General features: G+C 44.2%; 1 protein-coding gene across 6 annotated transcripts in view; it reads left to right on the top strand.

Moving 5' to 3' along the window:
- The window catches only part of TRPM8 (transient receptor potential cation channel subfamily M member 8), a 53,505-nt gene extending 39,499 nt beyond the window's left edge, over positions 1–14,006 (top strand). For 5 of the 6 annotated variants that reach the window (XM_041124527.1, XM_041124526.1, XM_041124525.1 and 2 more), the window contains 7 exons: positions 1,066–1,237; positions 1,479–1,656; positions 4,239–4,429; positions 6,714–6,813; positions 8,169–8,202; positions 10,093–10,179; positions 12,103–14,006. In XM_041124527.1, the coding sequence (XP_040980461.1) occupies positions 1,066–1,237; positions 1,479–1,656; positions 4,239–4,429; positions 6,714–6,813; positions 8,169–8,202; positions 10,093–10,143 (726 nt within the window). In that variant the 3' untranslated portion in view covers positions 10,144–10,179; positions 12,103–14,006. The remainder of the gene's footprint in view (positions 1–1,065; positions 1,238–1,478; positions 1,657–4,238; positions 4,430–6,713; positions 6,814–8,168; positions 8,203–10,092; positions 10,180–12,102) is intronic. The other variant, XR_005932724.1, reaches the window with a different exon arrangement.
- The last annotated feature ends 1,933 nt before the right edge of the window (positions 14,007–15,939 follow it).

Below are 15,939 nucleotides of genomic sequence, written 5' to 3'. Positions count from 1 at the left end.
GGAGGAGGATTTCTGTCTTCCACTGCATCCATCACACAATTGGAGAAGCTGGTGGTGAGAAGTCTCTTATGGAGTGGCCAGGCTAATTCTGTCCTTTGTAGCTGGAGGGCATGTTTGCTAGCAGACTGGGAAAGGTAATAGGAAGAAAGTGGCGTTCCATATAATATGGATGTGGCTTTACTGCAGGTGTGGGAATGAGGAGCATTGGAGAGATGGAGTATGCCTGAGTTTGTGCATGTCACCTGGAGCCGATCTTGTATTGGAATTTAAAAACCAGCTGTGTGGTGACAATGGGAGTAACAGTGTGGTCTGCAGCTTACCCAGAAAGCCTTTATTTTGCCATGTACCACTGCTGCAAAGCTGAAGTCTAGAGATTACCTAGTCCTAGAGTGCCTTATGATATGGAAGCAACAACACAGGATTGTTTCCTGTACAACTTTCTCTTGTTTAGCCTTCTTCAAAAGGGATAAGTTTTTGAGTAAGTGTAATAAAAAAGATGCTTGGGGCTAGTGGAAGGGCACACCTCACTGGAGGTGGATCTGCAACAAATGGGAAAGCTCAACTGGGATACTGCCAGTCTTCAGTTATCTCTATATTATTAAGAGACAGAAATTCATGAAACTGTTAGCCAGAGTGTCCGGACTATAAACGCTGGTTTGAAGCCATCCAGGGTAGCATTTTCAGAACTGGTGGCTGGTTTCACCTGACACTTGGCTGGAGGGTTGCAAGCTACAGCTGTTGCATAAGTAGTCTTTATATGTGGATCTTGCTTTTGTGGGTGGACCCTGTCTGATGCCAGGGGGATATCCTACATTCTGAAACGTGCCTTGCTTTTCTGGTTGCGTAAACATTTTTGAAGTTCCCTGAGCGGGAATGGTTAATTATTTGCATGCGTGTGTGTTGGTGACTGTAAATTTAGGAAGCAGTGATGTGAAAACATGCATTAAAATGGTGCTGTGTAGGTTTTCTAATATTTGTTCTCCTCCCAAATATAAAATTAGGGAGAAAAAAGCCATGTGTGGCTTGCGGTGGTCACTGATGCATTTGCTTGTTGTCCTTTTCTAGATGATAGATGTCTTCTTCTTCCTCTTCCTCTTTGCTGTGTGGATGGTGGCCTTTGGCGTGGCCAGGCAAGGCATCCTGAGGAAGAATGAGCACCGCTGGGAGTGGATATTTCGATCTGTGATCTACGAGCCGTACCTGGCTATGTTTGGCCAGTACCCCGATGATGTTGACGGTACCTGTTTTCTGCGGGAAGCTCTCCTGGGTGGGTGGAAGGCTCTGTCCTTTCAGTGGTTGTCCAGTCCTGTGTTGAATCCTTTCCTCCAAGCAGCAGCAAGGCAAGGTTTTATGTCTGATGGGGAGGTGGGGAAGGAGGAAGCCACACATCTTGGGGTCAATGGCAGTATCTGGGGCTGGACTCAACAGGAAAGAGGGGGAGAAGGCTCAGTGTTTGTTCTCCTCTCTCACCCTCTGAGGTACCACCTATAACTTTGACCGCTGCACCTTTTCTGGCAATGAGTCCAAGCCCTTGTGCGTGGAGCTGGATGCCAACAACCAACCCCGCTTCCCAGAGTGGATTACCATTCCCCTTGTCTGCATTTACATGCTCTCAACTAACATCCTCCTTGTGAACCTGCTTGTGGCCATGTTTGGGTACGTAATAAAGGAGCGATCACTTGCTTGTGATCTCTGTATCGATATTGCTCAGAGAAAGGGAATGAAGTCCTGGGAAATGGCATGAAGCCAGGCCTTGGACTCTGCCTGTGTCCTTTGCTGGGAGTAGTCTGGATGGGGTTCCCAACTTGAAACAGACCTCTCAAGTGAAGGGTGTGGCATGGGAAGGTGAACAAAGGCAAGGTTATTCAGCGTTTCTCACAGCAGTCTAATCAAAACTGGTACAATGTCCTGGGGACGGCTTGCTGCCTGTCCTTTTACTACTTCTCTAGGCATCCTTTGCACACTGGGCTTAGTACAAACGCCTGTGGTTCACACAGCGGGTGGTAGCTGCTGGGTCAGCGCTTTACCAAGTGTGAGTTGCTGCACAACTGACTGTGCTAGACAGAACAAACAAGTTATTATTGCAGTCTTTCTGTGACACTCAGGTTTTATTAACCAGAACTGCTGTGTGGTAATGATGGGTGTGTTACTGCTCTGGTGAACCTGCTATTTATTGTTCTGACTTACAGCACAGGCAATGGGCTGCATCTCCTTGGGACATATAAAAGGACTTTGTCTTGAAAAATGCCATCACCCCTGTTTTTTATATGGTAATTTGTCTGTGGGTCTACCAGTCAGGAGGCCTATTCTGACATCTTGTGAGGTATTATACCATGCAGATGGACGAGACACCAGAAATTTGGTGCTGGTAACTGCTGACTGTATCACATAGCCAGCACTGATTTGCCAAATAAAAATGGTTGCTGTTGTGCACATTATCAAATATATATTGACTGCATTGGGACCAGCAAGAGCAAACCATAACTGGTCCTCAGGGAAAAGTTTCCTCAGTTTCTTCCAGAAATCCTACTTCTTTTCTGCTTTACACTCCCTTGCAGCCTAACAAAAATACTTACAACCCCTGGGCATCATTCTTGAGGTCCACGATGTTTATTTTTGTGTGTTTGATGGTACTTTGGCAGTGACAGACTAGGCAGGAATTTGCTTTGGCAACAAGAGTATTTACAGGAACTGCTAAGGACTCTTGGTTTGCCTCAAAAAGATCTCCCTTCTGAATGCCAATGCCAATGTTTACTGTCCTGAGATGAGATGTATTAGTGTGATGAGTTGAGAACGCCTCAGCTTTGGGATCTGCTCACCCCTCTGCCCTGACCCTTTCTTCCCATGCTGAGCTGGACTCCAAAGACAGTCAGTAATGTGATTTTTGACAAGGCAGCTAGGACCAGTGCAGCATATCTATTTATTGTACCTAGTTTTCCTAACCTGCACAGGACCTGGGGACAGAAGACAATGCTTATACTCACTAGAAAGGGTGAAAGCAATTCACATTAATCAAGGAAAGTATAGCAGTAAGCCACTCTACCCTAGAAGCCTTTGATATTTGTTAGAACACTTATTTTAACAGCACCTAATGGTAAATGCTCTGGTTTATACAGTTATGCCAGTAAAAACCTAACTTTTGCCAGTTCAGTTTATTTCGTGGAAGGACCCACATGAATTCTCTAATGACACTCTCAGAGCTTTGCATAGTTCATTTTAACAATAGACTGCACAATTTAAGGAGGAGCACTGGATTGTACTGAAGTCAGGAAGCCCAGTGGGCAAAGAGCAATCCCAGATGTTTTTTTTCTTGGTGCAGTTGGAAATGTGTGAAATCTGTGATGACTCCTCCTATGACCAGTGTGTACATAGTGTCTGTCAATCTTTAATAATGCTGATGTCTGTTAGACACCAGTCCAATCAGTGTCTCTATATGTTGTAATTACAATTATATATTAATTTTAACAACAGAGAATCCAACTATTTCTTTGCATCTGGTATGCATTAGCTGAAAAGGGTGAATATTACATTTTAGATACTTCTGATATTCAGGATTGTATTATCTTCTAAAACAATAGATAATTTCCACCAGGTGAAGGTTTTAGCTTATCTCGTGTAAGGGTCCGTTACGATCTCAACACAGACGTTTTGGAAGCATCTGTCTGCCATTTAATGTCAGCAATGAAAGGTCAGGCAGTCTGGGAGCTGTTTGCCCTTGCGGTTGCTGCTTTGCTGGGTTCGTACAGTAGGTTTGATCCATGCCTGGAGCATTCTTAATGCCTCCACTAAAAATCTCAGGAGCTTTTCATTTTTTGTAAATGTTCTATTTTTAGGTTTGGTTTTTTGTTTTTTTTTTTTGCTTAGAAAGAAGTTAGCTGATGAATTAATGAGACAGTATCTTGCAAAGAAGCATCCTGTTCCCATGTGTCTAGGCTGGAAGAAAATTGCCTAGAGCTAAGGTAGTGAAAGTATGTGGAGTATTTTCTCCCTGTTCCTCATTTTTCCAGTTTATTTGTAACTTCAGGGTGGTTTTTTTTCTACTGTCTTAGTTCTCCTCATTTTCAAATTTCTCTCTAAAAAGGACAAACTCAATAACCTCCTAATCAGTAAAAAGTAACAGCTCCGGGATGACTTTACAAAAACATGCCCTAGTATAATAAAGAGAAACACTGTGTTACTTGGCTCTGATGGAGTGAGTAACTAATGCTGTATGTATTTTCTGTTTCTTTACCCGTTAGTTACACTGTTGGATCAGTACAAGAGAACAACGACCAGGTGTGGAAGTTCCAGCGTTACTTCTTGGTCCAAGAATACTGCAGTCGCTTGACTATCCCCTTCCCTTTCGTCATCTTTGCCTACATATACATGGTGATGAGGAAATGTTTCAAATGCTGCTGTAAGAAAGAAAGTAAAGAGCCATCTATTTGTTGTGAGTTGGATTATTCCTTACTGCCTAAAAGTCAGCTCTGGTGCAGGTGCATTGCAACTCTTCCATGGCATAGTGTGCTTAAACCAGGCAGCTAGTATTTTGGTGGGAAATTTTCATGGGCAATGTAGACCTTGGAGGAGGTGGTTGTAGTGGAAAAGAGGAGCAGCTCATTCATGTTCTCTATCAAATGCAAATCCACTATATTGCTGGAAATCCCTTCAGTAAGATTCGAATCAAAGTCCCTGGCTGCTTCTCAGCCATAATCTTCCTTCAGTACTCAAGGTGTGCTCTCTCTGGGATATGGGTACTCCTAACTCCTTATGCTAAAACTCTTATTGAGCATTATTGTGATCCCTGCCCCTCAGTAGCTTTGGTTTTGGTCTGGTTAGAGAGCTTTTGTGTTCTACTGAGACCTGGTCGACTTGAGTACTGTGCAGAGTTATCCAGTGCTTTCTTGTCCAAGCCATTTCAAGGCAGAATTACTTCATGTATGTAAATCAATTAAGTCTTCAAATTAATCCTATCAGTTTAGGGCTGCCTATGCTTCTTCCTAGCTTTGAAAAGGTTTTTTTTTGTGTTAGAGCACTGAATAAATTCATCCAGAGCCTGCAGCAGCTGAAATTCATCTTCATGCTCTGCATGAAAAATGTAAACCATCCCATTTGTCATTAACATCTTGTAGCGCATCCTTCCTGCACTGTTACCCAGTGGCAGAGATCCCTGATGTTGCATGCTCTGAGTGTTTAGGTAGCTAGTACAAGAGGTGGTCTTAGTCTCTGCTTGCCACTCTACCTTCTGGAGTTGCGTTTCTTTTTGTCCTCCAGTTACAATCTCCCAGCTAATACAGCTAGTAGCTGCTATGGCAGCCTAGCAGAGGACAATCATCTTCAGAGGCTCTTCTGCCTGCTGGTGAGTGACTGAAAGAGAATAGAGAGTCTCCTGACCCTCTGGGCATGGCCAAATGGGCAAACTGCCTCAAAAATGCACCAGTGGCCGAGTCAGTCCTCTAGCTATTTCCCCCTTATTTACTCTGTCAGAAGGCACAGATATGAATTGTTTTAACAAGCTTTTCCCCCCAACAAATGGAGTGTTTTCTCTTTTTTTAAGTCCCATTCAGAAGCAGATGAGAGAGGATAAGTTGAGTTAATTGACAGTCTTACTCCCATCCATCAGCAACCTGGCAGTTGCCCTGCAGCACAGGCTGGATTTGTTACTGGTTCAGCAGAAAGATGCCTGCTTTGGCGTATAAAATTCCTTACTGCTGACTAAATTGTTTTGGCTGTCCAAATCACTGTTTGGTTTCCTTGCTGGGAAGGTTGTTTAACGGCAGATATTTCTGCCCAAGTAATGCACAGCTGATGTTGCAGTTCTAAAAGCAAATGGAAGGATTAACTAGAGCTGGAATATCATCGTGGTTGAGCTGCTGACAGGAACTGAGAACTGCATGGAGAAAGCACACTAATGTATTAACTATTGCAAAATCCTGACTTCCCCACTTAACTCTTATGGAAATGGTTGGGATTTGGGTGCTTAAATGCTTGTTGGTATGTGGGAGAACAACTGAGGCTGTGTTAGGTCAGAGGAGCACTGGGTGGAGGAAATGGGACTTCGGTCATTTGCCAGCTGTGGGCTTCTTTTGTCTCAGCTAACTTTTTTTAATTAAAACCCATGTGGGTTGTGCTGTCCTGTTGGAACAGGATAAAATGCAGAAGTATTATCCTGGAGGACTTTGATGCCTCAAAGTGGTTTGCTCTGTGTCACACTAATTTACAGCATCAACAGGAGATGTTTTTTAGAGAAGACAATGCTTCATCATTTTGAAAAGTTTTAGTTCAATGATAAGTCATACAACATGGTTCTTAATACGTGTTACTCTTAATGATTGAATATGGGATAATGTAGAAACAAATGGAAAGCTCAAACCCAGATAGGAACTTTCTGGAATGTCCTATGCCTGTTGAAGCGGCTGCCATTTCACAAAGCACTCGTGTTAACCAAGGCTCAAAAAATTCCAGAAAGAGTTTTGGAACTTGTTAGGGTTTTTTTGTTCATATTTTCTTTTTTTAACCAACTGTGGTTGCCAGGAGCATACAGTAAAATGCATTAATGTCACATTTATCAGAGCTGTGTCACAGGTGGAAGGTGGGGCTGTGAATGCTCTGGATGCAGAGAAGGGAATCATTAGCCTCTGAATGCAAGCACTAACCCAGCCTTTTTACATCTTAGCATTGGAAAGACAAATTAACTGAATCTAGTGTTGTTTTTCTTCACATACATTTTCCAGGCTCAAAAAATGAGGACAATGAAATTCTGGCATGGGAAGCTGTCATGAAGGAGAATTACCTTGTCAAAATCAATACCAAAGCAAATGATTCATCAGAAGAGTACGTCTGCCCTTCTTTGTCTTCAGTCTCTTAACTTTCTGTTGAATATTTTTAGTGAAGGCAAGTTTTTGGCAGCTCTAAATGTTTACAAACTAATGAGTAGATAAATAAACTCAGCATAAATGTGCATTTTCTTTTTAAGTAAAATGGTGGGGTTTTTGTCAGCTGCTGCAGGCTGTCTTCAGAAATAATTGATTGGTCGGGTAGAATACTAATGGCAATATTGCAAGGGTTAAAATGGCATGTTATGCACACAGCTGGGTAGATGTATTAAACACACTTGTTCCAAATGTCTGTCACAGTATTTCTCAAATTATTTCACCTTTCTGTACTTGAGGCTTTCTATTTTACCACCAGAGGAGAAAATGTTGTCTTCCTATAGTGTTTTGAGGTCTCACTGTGGAAAGCAGTTGTATAGCTGACTAGTTTTGTAACATTATGCAGTTAGTAGAGAGTATTTAGTGTTAGACCTGGAATATCAAGCATCCTCACGGCATCAATCTATACAGAGGTCTGTACTTTATAGCATAAGTAGGAAAGACCTCTGGAGAGGGGAAGATGCTATTTGGAATGATTGTATTTGAAGGTTGATGACTTGGACTATTCTTCTTTGACTGCCGGATCATGACACTTTATCTTTGGGATCTGTCTCAGTGTTTTCAGAGTAATAGTATACAAGGAAAAGGAAATATAAAGAAAGCTAGAAAACAGCAACACTAACCTGGTTTGTATGATGGCATAATTTTGTAGCTAACTTCCAGCAGCTTTAGTATTTCCCTAAGTCAAATGTAAGGGAAGAGCTGATAAGAATGGATAGGAAAGACCAGACTCTTCCATGCCCATCTGCCCCTGCTGTGGACATTGCTGTCCACAAGTAAGTGTTTATGTTAAAGACTACCCAGAGGCACTCAGCATGGATAAGAAGCCAAACAAAAAAAAAAAAAAAAAAAAGCTTTTATGCTGGAAGCAGGAGTGTTGACAGGGAAAATGGAGTAGCACGGCACTAACAGTAATTCATATGTTAGTTAATATGCTTGTAATAAAAACAATGCTAAACCACCTGCAGCCCTGCCTTCTTGGAAGGATGAAACACTGGTGTTCCCAAGCAGGGGCATCTGCAGACAATCTGTAACTGCCCTCTGACTACATGCAAAGAGGGCAGTCTTCTGACAGCTTCAGACTCTAATTGCCTTAGCTCTGCTCTTTGGCCAAAGATGATAACTAGATCTCTGAGCTCCAGAGAGACTTCTGCAAAGCAGTTCTGCCCAGTTTTGCAAAGGGGGGAGGGCAGTTAGCCAAGGCTTCTCTAATACCTGGTCTCAGCCCTTTCTTCTGTGTCTTCTTTCTGTTTTCAGGATGGTGCATCGATTTAGACAACTGGATGCAAAGGTACTTGTGTTTCAGACTGCTCTGAGGGATGTGCTTCTATCTGGTAAAGCAAGTAGTGGTCCACAAGGAAAACAAGCATCACCGAGAGTCATGTGCAGTCTGTTACTATTGCCAGGACCCCATTTTAATTGGGCTTTTTAAATGTGCTCCTTTGCATCTTTGATTCCATGTGTAGCTTCATACTTTGTTGGAAAATTAAGTAGAAAGATACTTGCTTAGCACTGAAGAATGTTGTGTAACAGGCCCATGAAACACTGATGGGAAGAAGGGGCATTACATGCTTAGAGTATACCATTCTCAAACACATGTTCTGTCAAGTTTAGCTTCTAGTGCTGAAGGTGTGAGTAATTAATCCTACTTTGTTCTTGTTGTTGTTGTTGTTTAACTTCTGCTTATAAAATGAAGTAGCAGTTCACATACATTGTGGTAAGCCTGGTGGTGCTTCAGATAGCACACGCAACACCTGCTAGGTAAACAAAGGATGCTCCATACATATTGCAGGATAGGAAGATCATTAATTACATTTAAAATAACCAATTCTCATCTGATTCAAAGAAACATCCTGTGTTGAAGCAATACAAAGCTACCAACCTACTAGAGAGCACATCATTATAAGAATTGTCATACAAGTATACTTTTTATGACTGTGATACTGAAAAGACCTTCACAATGGGTATTTTTTGAGGCTTGATTGAATTATGTATTTTGCCTCTGAAGTGGGGCATTGCTTTGATGTGAAGAACAGACTTTTTAGAAGTCCAAGTGTGAAAAGGCCCACATATACTTCAAAATACTTCTTTTGATTGCTGTCAAATAATGTAGATTGTAAAATGATAGCTTGCTTTCAAGACTGAAATGGAAATTGTGAGTGACCAAGTATGTGTCTAGTGATGCTTCTTGTGAAACTGAAAGGAAATACGATAACCTTAATTCTATACTGAAAAGTAATACCCAAATTGTGCCTCTTATTCTGTGAGGGAATACCTCACAGCAAGCTGTTTTGTCTATTCGTGCCTTCAGCTTTAGTGACAGAAACGTACCGAGGCCAGTGCTTAGGAGTAGTGCCCTTGAGAGCAAGGCACTCCAGAGATATCTCACTGGCTCTCACTTCAGATGATGTCCTAAAAACAAGTCTGAGGATGTAACTGAGTCCTAGGCATGAGCCTTGATCATGGGGTAAACTTTTCTTTAAACTTGATGTGGATGTCCTGAGGAATAATGGCCTTCAGTTATGGCACAGGGAGGGTTTGAAGGTAGCTCTGTGTGCCAGAATGAATGCTCCACAAAACTCCAGTGATCTGCAGTCTCTGCTTTAAAGGAGCACAAGGAGGTGCATTATAGTTGGGAGCTTGTAGCTGTCACGATACCTGCTTGTTAACTAGGTGAAATACATATGCATTAGGGCTCACTGCATTAATTGCGTTGATGAAAACTGTAATTGGGAGTGTCCTTTCAAGCACTGTTGCATTTGGTGTAATATTTGGAGAGGCAATTACTCGTTACTCATATTACTTATTACTATTGCTTTCCTGTGAAAAGCAATATTAACACTGGTGTTATATTAATAATATTAATATTTGCCACCACAGTGTGACTACTGAATACAAAAAGCAGTCAGTTATTGCTTTTGAAGTAGTGGCTGGTGTCCACAGGGTAGCCAGGGAGGCAGGAGGCCAGATGTGTTTTATGCCTGTTGTTGCTGATGTTGTATGGTATTTTCTAGGGTACGTATGTTCTGGGGTATTTCAAGGTACTTACTACTGCTTGCTTTTTTTGTTCTTTTCCTTTCCCTTCATCCCAAGCTGTGATCATCTATTGGAATGAGTTAGATTGACTTTACATAAACAATTTTTCTTTCTTTCTTTTTTTTTTTTTTTTTTAATTTTTAAGTTCTCTGATTTGAAAGGCCTTCTGAAAGAGATTTCCAGCAAAATCAAATGAACATATCTGAAATCCAAGAGCAGCTACCTGAGCAGGGTAAGCCTTCTTTAAACCCATTCTCTGACTTGAATAAGTTATCAGCATTTGGGATGTTAAATCTGTATGTCTCTGGAAGAAGAGTTAGTATTAATTATTGATGCTTGTATTGATGTTGTCTAATATTAGAAAAGAAATAAGAGCTAAATTCTCTTCCTTGTTTGTTTTTTTCTGAAAAATACAATTTTCCATTTTTGGCATGGTTTAAAATATCTTGTTTTGCTCCCTCGCCTTTGAAAAACTGTGAATAACCCAAGGTTATTTTAGTTGTCTTTGTGCTGGAGGCCCCCTGGAAAATTAGGAGCTGCTGTGCTGGATCCTTTACAGTTGGTTCATTTTAACTCTGAGGAACATAAAAACCAAATAGAAAAGACAGAATTGTGGGTAGGAATATGGTTTATTTTCCCACTGTCAAAGTGGGGCATTATGGCAGATCACTATAGCCTTCCTGTGTCCTATATGATAAACTGCAGAGTGAAGAGTTAACCCAAAGGCTCCAGAGCTGCAGTTCAGCATCTGGTCACGAGCCTTGTGTCCTTTTTCATCGAGTTCTGCGAAGAACTAGGTTGGAACCACAGGTTCCAGTGGGATGTGAAAGCCAGACAGAATATTGATGGATGCATTCTTTAAAGACAGGAGGTTAAGAAGTGTAGCTGTTGACAAGGATAATCTGGAACAACTTGATCAGCCTGAACATTAGAGCCTGGCCTCTTTTCCCATAGAGGGTTTTTCTGCAAGGTAGCTTATACTTGTGCCAAATGTTCCTGAATCAGTTGTCTCCCCATTTTTCAGGGACAACTTCATATTCACTTGACCTGAAGTTCAGTTTTGTTATGAATGACTTGCAACCACCTAATAAAATCTACAAGGATCACCAGTTCCTGGGCATTTTCTTGGATGCAGTAAACTCCAAGTCACCTAGAAAATAGGCTGTAGAATAATGGAATTCTGAAGGTCATCTAGGCCAACCCCACTCAAAACAACACTGGCTCAGATCAAAGGTAGCTGCAGTTTGGCTGAAAAATAGGTTGCAATTCAGTAAGAACAAATGCAAATTTTATAGTTACCTGGGAATTACTGGCTACACAGGCACAAAATGGCAGAAAATCTGATGAGACAGCAGTTCTGCAGAAAAGTGTCTGAAATGGAATATTAAATAGCTCGTGTTTTGTTGTCTGTGAGATGTATGAAATAATCCTCCTGCCGCTTATAGTGTGGTGAATCCTCTGTTGGGTACAGCATCCAGTGTTCGCATTAACCTTCCAGGAGGACGACAGAGTGGCTGGAGAGTGTTCAGAACAGTGACAAGGAACTGGAAATCTTAACAAATAATCTGTAGAAAGGAGTGAATGAATTATGGTTAGCCTACCTGGGAAAGAAGATACCTAAATGTGATGGAGCTTGTGGAAACAGCCTCTCCTTATAGATAATAAGTGCCTTGAAAAGATGGAGTCCCTTTCCAGTTTATGCTTGGTAAACTATCTAGATGACATCCCAGCTGTGATCAAACGGTTTTGCCTGTGAGCTGTCCTGACTCTAAAGCTGAGCCTTGGCAGTCCACAGTACTAACATCATAGTGTGAACAGGGAGGTTAGTGTCTCACAGGATGCAGATGTGTGCATTATGCTATCTCATCTGAAAGGGAGTACTTGTATCTGTGCTGACCATCTTCAATATGAGATACCGGATTGGCCATTCCAGGTACTTTGCAGGCAGGTGTCTCTTTTGCTTTCACTTCCTGACAACGAGTATCTCTGCTACTCCGCTAAGACACCATGTTCTGGCTGGGTGCTGCAAAGAACTCCTTGATCCCAAGTGTTGCACAAGACATCCAATTTTCCAAGCTGATGTCATGAGGATGAAAGCAAAATGTTGAGGCAGGCTAGGAGCTCTACACTAAATCTTTTTCTTTTGCTCACACAGGTACTGATTCATCAAGAGTAATTTCTCTGAGCTGGCAGTAACCACCAAGCAAACAGTAACTGATCCACCAGAGTGTCAATGTCTCAGCAGGAGTTACTAGGATTTTTTTCGGTTTTTATTTTTTCAATAAAACAGCCCTTTCTGCTTGTTGCAAGATGATGGTAAAACATTAAGACGACTGTTTATCTCCTGGCAGGACTCCCGTGTTACCCACGCTCTTCTTTTTCCTCATCTCCCCTGATGTTCAATGGCAGCAATTAGACCTTGTCAGCTGCTGTTAAAAAGCACTCCTAATTCCAACAGTTCTGCTGCTGCTGCCAAAATCACTTTGCTTTTCAATTTCACTCAAAGGGGCCTGTTCATGGGTTTCCTTTAGCCACTAATTGCTTGTCTTAATGAATCAATCTCCTTTCCCTTTCCTTCATGTAGTAGCCAGATCGAGCTTGTTACTTGCATGGTCTGTCTGTCAGACCTGCTGAGGTCTGTAATGCGGGCATGCCAGTATATGATGTATTTCAGCATCATCCCCTGGAGGAAAGACAGCCTTTTGTCCAACCCTGCACCCACATCTCAGACCCTGCATGAACAGTGTGGACTTCTTTCCACTCTACCTGGAACTGTGCAGCAATGCTGAAGCTCAGCTATTACAACCCCACATGGGAGACTTAATTAATCTAAAAAGTGTTTCCAAAGGCCTTGTGTGCAATTGTTGCTTCTTTCTTTAGTGATAATTTGTATACTGGGAGCATTGCAATTAATTTAACTTTTTCAAACATCTGTTTGCAGATGTTTGCATTTTGAAATGGAGAAGAGATTGTTGGCCAGCTTTAAATATTGTGATGCTTGCTATGGTGAGGTTGCTTTTTCTGCGTTCCATCCAAAATAGCAGCTGAATTTTGTGTGGTATAACTGGGTGCACTGCCAACTGAAGGGAAACCACTACAAATGGCATTTATTTACCTTGCAAAGCATTGTATCCGTCTCCATCCCCTGTGTCTAGGAACAATCTCCCAAGATGTTTGATTTTGAAGGTTTAGGTATTTTCCTTTTGCCTGGCAATGGCTATCATAGTCCATACACTTTACAATGACTTGCAGCTAGTCTGAGGGCTGTCAGGCAGAACATATGGGTGCTTACATGGGTGCCACATGACGTCTCCAGATGAGTTGTTAGGTAGGTGAAGAGGGAATTTCTGCTGAAGCAGAACACTCCCCAGGTGAGTCGCCTTGACCATTGCAAATACAGCCATCTGCTGCCTGGCTAGAAACCAAAGCCTGTGTGCAGGCCTGCCTCTGTGCACAACAGCATGTTCCAGTCCACGTCTGCTGTGAAAACATGTTGGTCCAATACGGGGAAGACAAGACTGTTTTTGTGTGTTTTGGTGTTTGCTTCAGTACAAGGATATGAAGTGCTGTTGTACGTGGGGAATGTTTCTACTTTAGGATACAGCTGATAGAGGTGCAGCTTACTGACTGAGGAGGCCAGCACATGCATGCATCGTTTACTGGAGCTGCTGCTCTGCTTGTCTTTGTAGCTGAAAATGGAATAGTTTTACAGGGAAAACTGTGATGAGGTGAAATCAGAAAGGCTATTGCTTTTTTCTTCCTGCTTCACATGACCTAACTTTACTGTATGCCATGCATTGCATGAATCTGGGGGATATAGCACTACCAATAGCAGCATTACTTGTTTACATATGGAAATACTTGTGTTTTTCTGTTAAAAAGTTTATAAAGGACTCAGGCTTTCATTGACTTCTGTGGCAGTTAGCTTGCATCATAAATTAATGAGATAAGTTTCCTTTCTAGAAATTATTTTTTCTTATGTCATTTGTATGCTTTGAATGTGAAAATTGTGCTTTTAGTTGATTCCTTTCATATATAAAACCTGCAGTGTACTTGCCAGTAGCTCTAGTGATCTGTTCTCTTGTAAAATGGTGAATGTAACTTTGGACCATGTTCTGAAAACTCAAAACCCCAGAGCGTGCCCCTGCCTGCTGCTGCAGCCCATCACCGCCAGCCTGCCCCCACCCCCTCGCTCCCTTCCCTTGGGCGTGCGTCCCCGTGGACTCTTCTCCAGGCTCCTCTCCCTCCTCGAGCCCCGGGTGCCGACGACGGAGCCCCGGCCCAGCTGGGCTTTGGCAGCAGGGTGGCACCGCGGCTCCCCGGGGAGCACCCAGCCCTCTGCTCCCTCCAAACCCCGGCACCGGCCGGCTGCTGGCTGGGCGTCATGGGTGTCCTGGCAGGAAAGGCAGGGTGCAGGGAGCGCCCGACCTGGGGGCAGAGTCTGCACCAATCCTTCCCTCCATCCCCTTGTGCTCTCTCCAGCTGGCAGAGTACAGCAGCAGAGTGGACGAGTACCTGCAGCAGTCCCTGCTGTATCTGCAGAGCCCACAGGCATCCATGCGAGAGGCGGCCATCAGGTTCCTTGGTGAGCCACAACTCCCCCGGGGTCCCTCCCTGCCCCGCTGCAGCTTGGCCCCAGCCCCGGCTGCTGCACCGGCAGCAGGAATTGGCCCTGTGGCTGTGGAGCCCCGACTACCCGATGCAGGGCCAGGGCACCCACGGGGCTCCCTGCCGCCCTCTCCCACCCCTGCCCTTGGGCGTCACGCTCTGGGAGGACCCCGGGCTCAGCCCCGCCAAGGGGAGGAGTGCTGCTGGGGCCAGCAGGATTTGTGACGGGCTGCGTGTTCCTAGGGCTCGCCGGGCGGCACGTGACGCATCAGCAGGTGAAGCGCCAGGTCATCTACAAGGGTGAGTGAGGGCAGCAGGGTGGGTGTCAGTGGGGACTGGCAGGGAGGAGGAAAGACCCTGGGCCGGGAGCTGTGATCCCTGCCCCAGCTGGGGAGAGCTCTGCTCCTCGCGCGGATGAGGGGCAGCGTGGGCAGAGCAGAGAGAGCTTTCAGGGGCACGTGGCGTTCGTGGCCAGCACCTTCCGGCTGATCCTGTTGACCCCTGCTCCCTCCTGGCCATGGGAAGAGCTGGGTGGGGCGGCCCTGGCAGGAGGCGTTCCTGGGGTCCCCGCAGATCCGGGTTCTGACCTCGGCTCTCTTCCTCTCTGTCCCAGCCCTTCAAGGCACGACAAAAGACGTCAGCCTCTCCGTCTCAAACCCTATTCCTGCTAAGAGCTGCAGAGAGAAAGTCGTCTTCCAGATTCAGACTAGCAGTGCTCCAAGAACAGCTCTGGAGGACATGGAGGAGGAGAAGACCTTGTCTCCCGTGCACCAGTTTTCTGTGCTGCTAGAGCTCTGTGCAGAGCTGATCCAGGGCACAGCTGAGCGTGTGTGGAAGGCTGGGTCGCTCCTGGCCTCTCCCTGCCCATGGGACAGCTCTAGCCCTAAGGCCCTGTCTGTCCCCTTCATCTGCTCCCAGCTCACCCCTCCACTCGGCCTTCTGCGAATAAACAGTCCGGCTTCTTCACCTTCTCTGTGTGTCTTTTCTTTCTGGAAATGAAATGGTGCAAAACTTGGGCCCTGAGGCACACAGGCCCTGGTCCTGCCTTTCTTTTGCCCCATGTGCTATGTGCAGAGATGGAGAGGAACAAGGGCAATTCATAGCAGAAGTGTCCTCCAGTAGGGTCAGTCCCTGTTCTGAATGTCACGTCATCTTCACAGATGCAAGAGGATCTTTCTCCATCTGGCCTGGGTCTCAACACTGCAGAGGAGAAAGCTGGCAGTGGATTTTAGGAGAATGGCCCTCTCCACACAGGGGCAGATGGGTTGGTGTGCTGACCAAGGGAATGCTGGCATTGGAGAAGGAAGTCCTGGAGTTTTATTCCTGCTATTCCCCGCATATTTCCTAGGTGTTCATTGCTGAGAATAACTATTTCATCTCCTGC

Source organism: Aquila chrysaetos, chromosome 6 (genome assembly GCF_900496995.4).
Source record: "Aquila chrysaetos chrysaetos chromosome 6, bAquChr1.4, whole genome shotgun sequence".
NCBI classification, from domain to species: domain Eukaryota; kingdom Metazoa; phylum Chordata; class Aves; order Accipitriformes; family Accipitridae; genus Aquila; species Aquila chrysaetos.
The sequence above is the reverse complement of the archived record's forward strand: the minus strand, read 5'-3'. Positions and strand labels throughout refer to the sequence as shown.